The sequence below is a fragment of the Xiphophorus hellerii genome, chromosome 5 (genome assembly GCF_003331165.1).
Source record: "Xiphophorus hellerii strain 12219 chromosome 5, Xiphophorus_hellerii-4.1, whole genome shotgun sequence".
In the NCBI taxonomy this organism is placed as follows: Eukaryota; Metazoa; Chordata; class Actinopteri; order Cyprinodontiformes; family Poeciliidae; genus Xiphophorus; species Xiphophorus hellerii.
In genome coordinates, this window is record NC_045676.1 from 16,602,871 (window position 1) to 16,617,327 (window position 14,457).

The 14,457-nt window shown below is 35.4% G+C and overlaps 1 protein-coding gene across 1 annotated transcript in view; it reads left to right on the forward strand.

Annotated features, from left to right (window-relative positions):
* Positions 1-14,457, forward strand: part of gstcd (glutathione S-transferase, C-terminal domain containing) — a 48,846-nt gene that overhangs the window by 10,268 nt on the left and 24,121 nt on the right. The window contains exon 5 of the mRNA XM_032563988.1: positions 1,784-1,877. Within this exon, the coding sequence (XP_032419879.1) occupies positions 1,784-1,877 (94 nt within the window). The remainder of the gene's footprint in view (positions 1-1,783; positions 1,878-14,457) is intronic.

The following is a 14,457-nucleotide window of genomic DNA, read 5'->3' on the forward strand; positions in this document are numbered from 1 at the left end:
AAGAGGTATAAAAAGTCTATCTCAGCAGCTCTTGAAATTTGGTAACTGCATCCTTGGATGAACAGCAGCATGTTTTACAAATTCTAATTAATTTTCAACAAGAACTGATAAACGCAGGACCATTAAAACACCAACTAATATCTGTTCTGCATTAGGTGGTAGAGCAACCCTTAGCAACAGTAACTTGAAATCAGCAGTTATAATATTTATCAATGTATGTTGCACAACAATTTAGGTCCACCCTTCTTTTTACAAAGAGTTTTGCAGAGACTCATTTGTGCACACTCTTATTTCTTTTGTCAGTGATTCTCTTATAAGTTCACTGCTGTGTTTGAAATGATTGTCTTGTTAAATGACAATAATTAAATGAAGCTTTAGCAGCTGGACAGATGGCCTCACATTTCAATCTTGCATACTTTCGTACACAGAGTGGTCCATGGTGTGCCCAGCTCCTGGAAATAGTTTCCCTCTGGGCTTTTTTTTTTTTTTTTTGGTTCATGCAGACACAACTTAAGAAAGACAAATTTCTTTCTTAGGAATCCCAAGATGGGAATTTAAGATACTGATGAATTGCCATGCAGTCTGCAATGTAAATTGTATTTCTTTTTAATTTTTTGCATTTTTTTGGAACACTGCACAGTCTGCCCTTGGCTTGAACTTGATATACCCACTCCTGGGAAATTGGCCACAGCATTAAATATTTTCCACTTGTCTGCAATCTCTTGCTGCAGAAAGATGAACTGCACATTGTTGAGCATGGCCTTACATCTGGCAGAGATTGATGGACAGCAGCAGTTGTTCTAAAATCACTGTTGGAGTTTCTCTTCCTGCATCATGTCAACACACACCTGAATGTTCCAGACTTCTGCTTCTTCTATAGAAATGCTCTAACCTGTGATCCAACTTGGTTATTATCAGTTCATCAATACAGGTGAATCGCAATTAATTAGAAAATCGTCAAAGAGCTCAATTATTTAATTAATTCAATCGGAAACATGATACTCGTATAGATTAATTCTACACCCATTTATGATGAGCTATTAAGCTGAATCTACTTGAGCTACTATACTATCTCAGCAGAGGCACCGCATTAAAGCTGTAGTTTATGGAAATAAAATACCCTGACTAAGTTTTGAGTCCATATTCTGTTTAATACATTGAGAATTTTTGCAGGACAACCACATTTCTGTATTTAAAGAAAGTCTTTATGCTTTGGTGTTCTATAGTATTCCTTTTTTTTTTTCCAAGCAACATTTGACATTATGAAAGGATGGCTTTCATGCTCCACTTTTGTGATCAATAATTACTAGAATACTAATGTTAGAGCACTGTCTTTACATTGTAGTGAAGACCTACTTGATAATAGAATAAGGCTTGTTGCCCTTTTTAGCTTATTTAAGTTTTCTGTCATCTTACATTACAATAGATAATGCCAGCATAAAAATTTGATGTGAATAATACAATTCAAATCTAAATATCCAAGGAAAATAGTCTAAACATACATTTTACCATCAATATATATCTATCGATCGATCTATCGATCTATCCATCGATATATATATATACAGTACAGACCAAAAGTTTGGACACACCTTCTCATTGAATTCAATGAGAAGGTGTGTCCAAACTTTTGGTCTGTACTGTATATATTAGTCAATCAAGTAAATTGTAAATCAAGTGCATTTAACTGGTATTGGCTTTTGGGATAATTTCTATTTATATGCAGTTTATGCAGCTTAACAGAGCTACAGTATTTGCTTGTCGGTATGTGTATTTCTCTCAGGAAAATGGCATCGAGGCAGTCTTCTCTCCTCATCCTTGCCCTGCTTGGACTCTCCCGTGGGATAGATTACCAGCAGCTATCAACCCCACTGAAGGTAATGTTAAATTTTGACCTCCTTGCTGCGCTCCATCTGATTTCTCTCTGCTGTTCTCTCCCCTGAAACTCTTTTCATTGCTCTTTTGGTTTCACAGTCTCTAGTGTCCCTCTCTGCTTATGTTAAGCTTCTGAATTTTTAAACAGTAACAGTGATGCTGTTTTCACAAAGAGATACTTATGTAAATAACTGAGCCCATGCTTCCCAAAGATGATTTTTTTGTTCTTTTCTGATATTCTATAGTTAGTGAATTTCATAAATCAGAGCTTTCTGAAAACCAGGTATTGTAACTCAGCCATTACACGGTGATGGGTACGTCTCTAGTTTTGCAACATTAACTTGTTAAATATTTATACGGGATATTTTCTCAGTAATTCTATCTAATTGTCTGTGAAAGCAAACAAAAAAGACTTTAGCAATAATGTGGTAGCATATTTAGTCCTAGGAAACTTATGGTAAATTAAATTGCTTAGAAATAATAGTAATGCTTGTAATTCTTTCCCTTTGAGTTATTTTGAATTGTTTCCAAGACTACTTTTGTTTAATGTTTATGTTATTAGGAAATTGTTTTCATGGTTACTTTCTCTCCCTAGTCAGAAAAAGATGAAGGCAATAAAGTAATGTTATACCACTACAATAAGTATTCTGACACTAACTGCGCCCTCTTAAAGTTATTTTCTGTAGTCAATGTACAAAAAAATGACCTTAGTTAAAATGTTGGCAGAAAGAGTTTATGCAATCAATGTGAATGCGCTATATCTGTTTTGGAATCATGAAAGTCTGTGCCAAAATTCTTGGCAATCCATGCAGGAAAACAACGTTCATTTGGCGAAAACTCAAGGTAAAGTTTGCAGAGGCTTAGTTTTGGGAACATGAAGAAACTTGAGGATCATGTCAAATAAAATGATACACTTCAAGTCCCTTAAGTCATTCCACTGGCTTTATTAAATTAATTATTCCTTGTGTTGATAACCTCTCCCTATTTGCGATTAAAATGTGTTTTTGCTTTGTTTCTAATACCAAAGCCTAAAAACTTCAGAAATCTAACAGCAAGTCCACTCACTTCTAAAAACTCCGAATGATGTAAGAACTGTTCTGAAAGCAAAAAATTATTGCGAGCGACATAGTCGCTGCCCCACTTTTGTAACCGCTGTGCAATAAATGGTGCTATTGATAACCCCTCCTGCAGTATTATGACATCCTGCAGACAGGCCCTGTGCTTCAGTGCTGTGTCATTCAAGGTTGCCAGAAAAAGGCCCATTTTCCTTGGATATCTGTATGTGGGCTATGACCTTTCTTTTCTCCAATAATGCATCTAAATTAATTTACGAGAGCTTCCTCTTCTCTGGATATTTCCATGGTTTTATGTTATGAAAGCATTTCTGTCTGCAAGTATGTGGGCAGACGTAAATTGCTCAGCCAAGAACAGAAGTAGAAGAGACTGTACACCGATAACAGTAGAGAATGCTTAATATAACAGGGCAGGGCAGGGTAGGGCAGACATATTGGCAAGTATACAGCAGGTAAACATATGTTGTGATAATTTCACCTATCACCTTTTAGTGATGGATTATATGTATAGTCTAGTCTTACTCTTCTGTAAAAACACAGTGTGTTTATGTATGCACAGTATGTTTTGTTGGGAGCAAATTGGAACTCTAGTCATACTCCTCCTTTGTGTGCACAAACCTCACAAATAAAACTGATAATGATTAAGTTTTTTTAAAGATTAAAAGCATTTTTCAGACATACTGTAGACCTGCTAATTTAATTTTGGGTCACTGTGGGCGATAAAAACATAACATTTTATTGCAATATTTTGTGGTACTATTGCTATAACAATAAAGATTATGATTTAAAAAAATATATAACTTATTTTTTAAGTAACTGTATGGCTATGATTGCATGGCCATACATACAATCACAGCCAGAAAGGTAAAAGAGACAATGAGGCGTGAAAAAGGAGTGCAAGTGAGGGAATCGCATAGCTGTCATGCCTGAGACATGCAGGTATAATGTCCTTCAGGGTTATTTTGGTATGAGTGGATGGGTTTCCATTTCTTTGATAAAGAAACCTTGGCTTATGGGGATGGAGTCTTTGTATGTTTTCTGTTTTGAATTAAGCAGAGATTTTGTGATTATTTTTTATATATGTATATACGTGTGTATATATATATATATATATATATATATATGTGTGTATATATATTTTAAATCTTGAATTTAAAATCCAAGATTTTAAATCTTGGATTTCAATGTTTTGATGCTTTAAGTTCTACTTTTAGAAATCTCGAATGAGACTGGTTCCATCTCATTTTTATTACAACATAATTAAAAATTAAGCCTGTAAATCCAAAGGTTTTTTATCCTATGAAAGGCTTCTTTACAAAGCAGATGAACAGCATTTCATGCTGCGGTGTCATTATATAAAGCAGCCGGCTTTTTGTCTCCATCATTTTATTTAATGCAGGGAGTGTGGGAGCTAAACATCAAGTGGAATGGGATGATGGATTATGTGACAGTAGGAGATGGAGATAAGAGTGAGAGCAGGAGGAGCTACTAGAGTTATCAGGGAAACGAAGCGGGGGAAGAAAGGTGAAAGAGACAATGAGGCGTGAAAAAGGAGTGCAAGTGAGGGAATCGCATAGCTGTCATGCCTGAGACATGCAGGTATAATGTCCTTCAGGGTTATTTTGGTATGAGTGGATGGGTTTCCATTTCTTTGATAAAGAAACCTTGGCTTATGGAGATGGAGATCTGTCTTTGTATATTTTCTGTTTTGAATTAAGCAGAGATTTTGTGATTATTTTTTCAAATTAAATTCTGTCTTAAAAAGATTTCTAATGTATGAATGTTGCTATATATATATAATATTATATTGCTATTATATTATATTTCAGTGTGCAGACTTTGATGCATTGTCTAGATCAGTGTTTCTCAGTTCTGGTCCTCAGGTGCCATTGCCGTACATGTCTTAGGTGTTTCCCTTGTGCCACACAAATGACTTGAATAAGTGGGTGATTACCAAGCTTCTGCATCACTTGATGGCATGCTTAGGAGGTCATACAGTCATTAGAATCACTTGGTCTGAAACAGAGACACATCTTAATACATAGAGCAGGGATTCCTGAGGACAGGAAACAGCTTTTATAATACTTTCTGGGGTTGGTTTAAAAGTCTACGTCATCTGTGTCAAACTCAAGGCCTGGGTGCCAAATCTGGCCTGCCATAAGATTTTCTGTGGCCCTCTATTCCATAAAGGACCACATAAATAGAACCTTCAAAAGAACACTTGTGTGTTTAAATATTATTTTTATCCATCAAATCAAAGCTGTTTTTGTAATGTAAAGTACAAAATTACATCAATGGGAAAAGATATTCAATATTCTTTTATCTTAGGAGGTACTCATTGAATGCAGGGCCAGCTAATTATTATTTTAGCAGTTTGTTAAGGAGTAGGTTTGTGGACTTTTGTGATCTTGATGTGGCCCAAAATGAAAATGTGTTTGACACCCATGCTCTAATTAAGGTTTGAACTGATTACCACGTTTTTCTAGAGTTTTGCAAATAAACAGCACATTCTAAAATTGGCTAATTTTCACAGATCGAACTGGCGTCTAAGTTTCTTTTTCTTTATAGGAACTATTTCCGGATGTTATTCAAGTAAGAATGTACAACACATTAACGCAGTAGTCTCTAATTGCTTTCTGATTGCAAGTCTGTCTGGTTGTATGATGTCAGTGTCGCTCAACAGAAGTAAAACTAATTTTGACACGGTCATATTTAAGGTTCAGCATTGTAACATTATCTGTTTTGCTGATCAAAGCTACATCCAAAATTGAAATTGCAGTAATTTGTCTCATCTTAGCTTCAAGTGTGCAAGTGTTTTTTTTTTGTATGGGTTTCATATGAAGCGGTCAATCTGTAGTTAAAGCCAAAGGTTAAGGTCATAATTGACACTTATACATATTTATCTTCTCATCTTTTTTTTTTTCTGATATCTCTACAGTGAACAGACATTTGACAGTTATTTATTCACTTCAGGTTTACAGCACCAAACAGCTGGCTGTGACTCCCAAATCACTTCTCTCATTCCCAATTAGCTGAACTCATTACAGTCGATAGATTGGAGATTCAAAGATATCCAGTAAACATGGGACCCAGCACAACAGGCAGCCAGCTTTGTTACTCCCAATTAGAAGGATAATTGGCACTTTATTAGTGCAATTCAAGTTCAAACACATCTAGATCCCCTTGGGGTTACAGCAGAGTTGCACCATTTGCGATAGTGTTTGAGTTGTGCCTATTTAAATTCAAAGCCTCAAGCCATCTGCGTAATAAGCTCCTTGTAAATGCCATGGCATGAATATTCATTTAGCTCCATAGTTTTTGCTTTGTTCAATAATCTCTGCTGAGGCCCTGCAGTGGGGATATGGAGCAAGAAGAGAATTTGCCTCACCCTCGGACAGCTTTAAATGAAGTTTTTTGTTTTTTGGGGGGCATGGGGGGAGATTATAGTTTTTTATTTATTACATTTTACAACAGTCATAATTAATTACTCAACAGGCATCTCTGCCTAGAAGAAAATGCAAAATTAAATCTTTTTTTCAGGGTGTGAATGTCATTGAGCTGTAAATGAAAATCTCAGCAGCTCAGTGACTGTTTAGTAGACATACACAGATCAGGTTTCTTCTGGCTAGCCCATTTTTTTTTGGTATTCTTTGGACCTCTTTATTCAAAACAGACTAATTCCTTTTTTTTCTCGTATGACTTTGATACAATCTTAAAAATATGTTTGATAGCATAAAATTTAAATATAGCCTGAAATAAAGAATCAAAACACTATTCTTATTTATATATAAAAGTACTTTTCTATAATTGTCATCAGATTTTTCTTAGGCTAAAAAGAGTGACATCCAGTTTAAAAGAAAAATAATATTTTTCTGCATTTGAGATCAGAGTCAGAGTCACCCAAGCAGAAATTAACCAGTTTTAATCTCAGACCTATTGATTGGTTGATGTCTACTGGCAAGCAAAGTCACCTTAGTAATAAATAAACACTTATTATTGTCATATTTCTACAGACATGATGCATATCTTGCAAAACAAACTACCTCCCGTACGTGACTTCTATGGTTAGCGATTTGACTGTTTTTGTCAGTGTGAAACTATTTGTGTTTATTACTGTCATTTAACATTTTCACAAGCCACCAGATGCAAAGTTCTTAATACTATCTAGTTATTATATTTCCTTTGATGTTTTATGCAAAGCAGTTTTTTTCCCCGATCTTTTACTGTTGTAGAATTGCATACAAAAATATATTCTACCCTCGGGTTGGCTTAACACTCCTTTGGGTGAATCACAGTTTTAAATTTCCTTTGTAGTCAATTTAGAGAAAACATTTTTTTTGTTTGAAGGTGTATGATCATCTTGCCTGGATGGCTCTTTTAAGGTACTTCCACAAATATGTCTGAAATGTTTTCGTCTTGGAGCCATTAGAATACTTTGGGATTTAGATTGTTCGGTTTGTTTAGGGTAATTGCCCTGATTGCAACACATGTCTAAGCAAGTTAAGAGTAGATTTTGTTTTTCCATTATTATCATCAAAAACCCTGCAGCATAATTTTTGAAGATTTATAGTCTTAGGAGAAAAGAATTAAAAAGGAGTTAAGTTTTAGAAAGAGGTGCTAGAGTTTCTGTGGAGTGGAGGTGTTAAGGTTTGACAGTAGATGGAGAGAATAATTGTAAACATAGAGGTTTGACACAAAGATCCAAATTTCAGGATGATTTATTGGCTTTAATACATTATTTGGGACAAGGGTCTGTTGACAGATTTTAAGATGAACTTTTCATTATGTCTGATAAACTTTTTTCTGGAATCCAGCCCTGAAAGGGGAAGGATTATAGCCAATAATCTGCAGTCAGGGGAGAAAGGTGAGGCAATGAAAGAAGCAGTCAAAAGCACCATGTCACAGAGATTAGGGGTCAGTGCTGAACCTGATAGGCACAACAGGTACTCTTCTTTTATGCATTAAAAAAAAACAATTTCAGTCAGAATATGACCGTCTTAGTTTGACTCTCCTTTTTTGTTATTAGACCCAATAAAGTGGACTTTAAAAACAAAAACAAACGAAGGTTGGTTTTTAAAACAGAGTCACAAAGATACTTATGAAGAACAGGAGCATTGCCTTTATATACAAATAAAAGTAAGACAATACATGAGTTTCATTTATAAAATATTTTATTTTTCTTACCATTATATTGTTTAATCAAGTCAAAATTTAAAAACTTTAAAAGAAGAACTTATTTCAACCCAGGTCAAAATTGAAACATGAGAATCTATTTTAGACTCCTATAGAGTCTTTTGCTTACCCGTCATGAATCTGACCACATGACACTAGTCATACCTGAAATAGTTCAGCTATCCATAACTGTAAATTATATACATAAAATACTACAAAGTGCATAAAAGGAGCAGTGGACTTAATTTTGATATTGCACAACTGGATCAGATAATGCATTCACCACAACACACCTTGGTCTTAAACCTTTTTGAACTCCAGGACCTGGCGTGGGGTGGTCCTGTCGCCACCGACCTAGCCCTATTGTATTCCAGCACAGGTTGTGTTTGCATTGAGCAGAGTGTAGTCTCTAAAGAGGACAGGGAATGTCAGATTCTAGCAAATTCATGCGGAGGCCATCTCCTCAGAGTCCCAGAACAACACTTTTTTTTTTGTTGCTGTTGTCCCATCCATCTCCTTCTGTAGAACCTGAAGAAAAAACTTACCTCAGCTTTGTCTTTAAATTAATAAGACAAAAAGAGTATCATCTTTGATCTGAACTTGTGTTTGGTGCAGGTAAACCAATGCTGCAATCAGAAATCCTCCCAATCAGAAAACCCCTTGTTCAGAGAGTACTGCAGACTTCTGATCGCTTCCGTTGGATAAATGTTCCCAGATTTCAAAACTTTGACTGAACTGGCACTTGCAGTTCCAGTCTCCAGTGTTTCTTCAGTCTCCAGATCAACATCAAAACCCTGAGATGTTAAGCACAAGCATTTGCACATAATTTAAGAGCAATATTTTAATTTCATTGTTTATATGCAACTATAGGACCCACAGGGAGTGATTTTCACTTTGGAAAAAAAATGACATATATTCATCTTCTTCATTTGTGCAATGTGGATTCTTCATTCAGCTTGTGGAATATCAGTTAGACCAGAGAAAATGAAAAGTACTTAATATTTCTGTATTTAGTATTTAATAATTCACAGGTAAGAATAGACAATGTTTTTTTACAGTTATATATGTAATAATGTTCTGTCTTAAGGACATGGGTTTTGTCATGGACCCATAATCAGTCTGTCTGCTGGTCAGTCATTCTTAACATTTTTGGCGGACGATGCAGTTATTTTGATGCAGTCCTGGTTGAAAATATAGCTGGTATGTGAAAATAAAATCTGGTTCTTCCAGTTAACTCTGGTCCTCTTCACAATTTCTTCCATGTGGTTTTGTCTTTGTCTCTTTTTTCATATGCAAATTACTTAAACATAAAGCACAAATTATTTAATTTTCAGGAATCACCTCGTCTTCATATACTAATTACTGTTCGTTTGTGACTGCTCAACCGTAAGCACAATATCTCGTCGAAATGTAATACTGCATTAAGTGAGTGATTCTAGTTTATGCTTCTTGCAAGGTTGTATTAGTGTGGGCCAAGCCTTGCATACAGGTGGCTCGAGGAGACAGAATAATAATTCAGTTAAATCCTGCTCTCATTACTAGAAAGGGCACTAGTGGTGTTTGTGGCTACTATGCAGTCTCTTGAATTTTTGCCCCACTTTTCAAAGTGAGAATATCCTTGCACAGATAATGAGGGGAATCTGTTAAGGCAAAGTGTGTATGTTCTGTAACAAAAATGGATTATGTGATACAGAAAACCAGATAACACTTGAAGAAGGTATTTTTTTTCCGTCTTCTAAAAAAGTTATTTCATTTAAAAAGTCTCCTTAGGGTTGAAGAAGTTGACTTCTGCAGTGATGATAGAGCTTGCAGAGTCAGAGGAGTCCCTCTGTTCCACAGGAGAAGCCTTGGCTTTGACATTGAAGTGTTTCTGTTGGAAAACTAGAACTATGGACACCAGCTGGCTGGAGTCCAGCTGGCCTTTATTTGTAGTTAAGTTAACTCTGCAATGCCTGGGGTGGAAGCCCCACACTGACTGCAAGATTTCACTAAGGTGGCGAGCCAAAAACCATTTACACAACACTTCACAGATGCCAGTTTTTGTCACTTTTTCCCTCACCCTGACAGCTTTGGCAAGAGGATAGAGAACTGTTTGTGAGCTGAATGACAGCAATCTGGTTAGCTTATAAAACATCATCTGTGGAGGAAAAGAGTTCTGGAAACGTTATAAGTCAGAGATGCAGACTACACCGTGTTGTTTTTATTTTCATTGCAATAAGTCCACACTGACAAATATAAAATGTTATATTACAGTGTGGCACAAACCCTTCAGTAGATAAAGATGTCCACAGATCCTGTGAAAAGTGACTTATACACACCATGGCCATTAAAGTCGTATTATATTTTGAAGTCTTTAAGATTGCTCTTGAACTACCGTATTTTCAACTTTAAAAATCAATGAAAAGTATTGTACTCACAAGTTTGAAACTGTTGCTGAATTTTTGCAAATGTATACATATACCTACATACTATTTTTTTAGTCAAATGTTCCTTAAGATGTTTCAGAGAAACTCCATCCTTTTTTGTAACCATCAACAAACTTCTGGTAAATTCTGGCTAAAAAACAGACTATGACTAGACTAGACTGTCTTTTTCAAAAAGCCTAAGCAGGGATTATCATTCCCTTTCTCCTGCTTTAAAAGAGCATCCTCCTTGGTGTCATGTCTTTGAAGAGTCTGAAGAAATCATGCTTGATCTGATTGTCTTTCTTTATGGCAAGCAGGAGAAGGTCAAAGATCTGTTCTTCTCCACACAGACCTCTTGGTTTGTTCTTGGTAATTTTCAGCTTTATAAACAATCTCTCAATAGAAGCTGTAGGTCACACTAATGAGTTATACTCATAAAGCTGAATAACCAGCAACTATTTTACAACTCAAATGAACTGTCCCCAGAAAGTTACAAAATCTTTGAAGCTCAGTGCACTTAAGTACAATACAAGTGTACATGTGCTCACCAAAATGAACAAAAGATGGTTGATAAATCTTAGTAACTAGTCTTATCAGTAAATAACCAAGTACTTTCTAAAAACAAACTAGTGAAGTCCTCTTATGTCTTACAGTGTGCACATGTACAAACCTGTAGGTTCAAAATGAAACCAACAGCACACAATATAGCCATAAGAACAATCACTTATTCTTCTGCATGTAGCCACCGTGGTATACAATAATCTTATTCTTAGAATTAAGATTAATGTGATTAATTACAAGCCCTGAGAACTGATCACAAAATGTCTGCTGATATTATTTACATATTAAAATAACTCTGATCATCATTATGTTTACACATACAGAGATATAAAATACAACCTAATCTACATGTCCCACTTTTACTGACCGGAACTTTATTAAATGTATTTTTAGTAGAATATGAATTGTAATTTTACCCAGCTGACTGAAATGATAAAATGTTTAATAGATTGAGGAAATCTCAAATGTAGACGACAAAACTCTCCCTGAATTCTGTTTGGCAGCTTGTGAATACTGTAGCTTCAGATCATATCCTCCTCAGGATTTCAGCAGTTTTAGTCTCGAACAGTTTTTTTTTTCCGTTTAAATCCCATGCCTTGCTTTTTTTTCTCTACCATTGGCAAATATAGCTGTACCCAGTGATATTGATTCTATGCTGTCTATATTCAATCTCACAGGATGTTTTATTTTGATAATTGTGAGTAATATTATTTTAAGCAGTGTCGGCATCGGAAAGTGCCGTATAAATCGGACCCTGACTGCAAGTCAGCGGTGAAGATTGAAGAGGCGGCTTTGCCATATTGAAAATAAGCAGAAGTGACTCAGAAGGCGCATAAACAAAGTATTATAGTTGTTTTTGTGTTTGCCAGTTGGATTGCAAGAGTGAATGTCGCAATAAATGTGCTAAAAGTTTTTAACTGAGTTATCATATCCTCATTAGTTTACATCGCAAATGCCAAAGCTTTTACTAGGGTTGTTGTGTGAGCCACTGAAGTTAATTTGAAATACAATAAAACAAATTAAGATTAGATTTAATTGAAGTGAAAGTTTACCAATAAGCTATTTTTGAACAAATATTGCTTCGTTGCTCTAATAAAGGTGTGAAATTTAGATGGACTTTCAATGAATCTCAACTAATGAAGTAAACGCATCGTGGTTCTATTTCCATATAGTTGAGCTTGGAATTGCTGCAATTTTAGCCACACATTTATTTTTTTATTCTAATTATCAGTGTGGAACCTGTTTGCAAACGATGATCTGCACATGTATTTAGAAAGTCAGTAATTGGGTGCATTACGAGCTGCAATATTGAGATTACTGATTGGTTGTCTGCTTGTTTTGAAACCAGACAAATTGGGTATGTGCCATGACCTGTGAGAGGCTCTGCTGGAGATTGGTAATTATGCAGACATCTCGCCTACAGCTATGTCAGGTCATGTTTTGACAGACATTCCAAAGCAGCTCAGGGAAGCACACTGAGTAGTTTGTTCCTCACATGTTTGTCTTCATTACTTTTGTTTTTCTTGTCACTGCAATCTTCTGCAAACACACTGAAAAGTTTCAAGTTTCCTTTACTGACAGTTGGGACAGCAGGTTTCCCTGTAATCTTTTTTCGGCAACCGAGTTGTTGCTCACTGTTTTTCATCAAACCAAACTGAATAACACTTTCAGCAGCATTACGGTGGATCTATTTTCTGTTGAATCTTTTCAGGAATGGCCTATATTGTTCCTGCATCCAGGTGGGAATGAGGTAGAGGAATACGGTCATGTTATTTGTCAACCTGTTTTATTTATATTTTTTTAAAATTGATTTTCCTGTAAAAACTTTCAGGCCACTATTTATAATGTCATATAATTAGGGCACTGGCTTTGTAAGAGGTCTGTATGCTAAAAATATTGTTTTCCATGTTAAAACCTAGTGTGATTATGATTATTAGTCACGCAAGGGTATCAGGTGTAAGATGAGCTTATAGTGCCTTGCAAAACATTTATTCAAACAATATTATCGTTTATCGCAATAATTTTTGAAACAATCGCTCAGCAAAATTTGTTATCGTGACAGGCCTACTGGAGACCCAAATGGAAGTGCAAAACTATGTAAAAAGTAAATTTTGCACAATAGGTCTCCTTTAATAATTACCCTTAGCAATTGTCTATAGTTATTAAAATCCAAACCAGACTTATAGATGAATGGATAGATAGATAGAAACTTTATTAATCTATAGTTATATAGTTTTGTATGTTGTAAGTTTTGCCCTTACTGTACATTATTTCATTCTTATGTTTTTATTTTTCTTTAAATATACATTCTTCGATTGCCTGTCACTTTTCTGCTGGTGCTCTTGAATTTCTCCATTTTATCTGGAAGCAAAATAATCAGAAATAAATGCTTGAAATCTAATACTCTGTGTAAACTATATAACGTGGATTCCACTCTTTGAATTGAGATACTGAAATAAAGTCATTTTACAATGATACGCTCTTTTTGTTTTTATCCAATTGGACCCATATTTGGAAATTTTCCGATCAGCCAGTAAGTTGTTTCTCTGGGAGTCAGCAGCTCTGTTTATATCATTATTTTACTCTTACAAACCCCAAGTGTGCAGCTCTCAACACTTGGAACATCAGCAGTTTGCACTCTTCCAGGCTCATACATAAAACATAGTTTGTTTTCTCACATTAGGATGTGTCACAGGAGCCAAGGTTGCTAAATCCAGCTTCATTTAGTCTTTAGGAAAACACTGACTCCTTTTTTTAGTTTTTCTTTTACATGTTTGGGTTTTAATAGATGTTTCTTGTGTTTCATATGTAAAGGTAAAAATGATCTTTCAAATTGTTCCTAGCAATGCTCAAGAAGGACACCTGTCCTGATACTTTGCTACCAACATTCAAGGCAGGAGCAGAAAAGCTGCAGGGGACAGACTGAGCAGATAAAACTCGTCACACAATCCGTTTTCTTTTTCTCAAAAATATGTTTGTGCAGAACAGTATAAACATAAGCATGTCTTCTGAAAAGTTAAGTTAAACTTAAATATCACCGTTACTAAACGCAAACTTTGTACTAAATGTCTTTTTCTCCTCCAAATGCGCAATCACCTCAACCAAGAATGAATCAGCATGTAATGCATGTTTCTTTATATTATTTGCATTATTTTCTTTTGTGGCAAAAAAGACCTCATAGATAGTTTCTTTGGATTTTAAGCTGTTTTTTCTTATCTTACCCTCTGTAAACATGGCTGTCTGTGACATCATATTTGTTTGCAATAGATTTGGTGTTTTGGATCATTTCTGCAATAAGCACATTTTAAGGCACTTTTCTCTTCTCTGGGATCCGTATTCTCAGTGGCAACAAAATAGATAACCTGGACCAG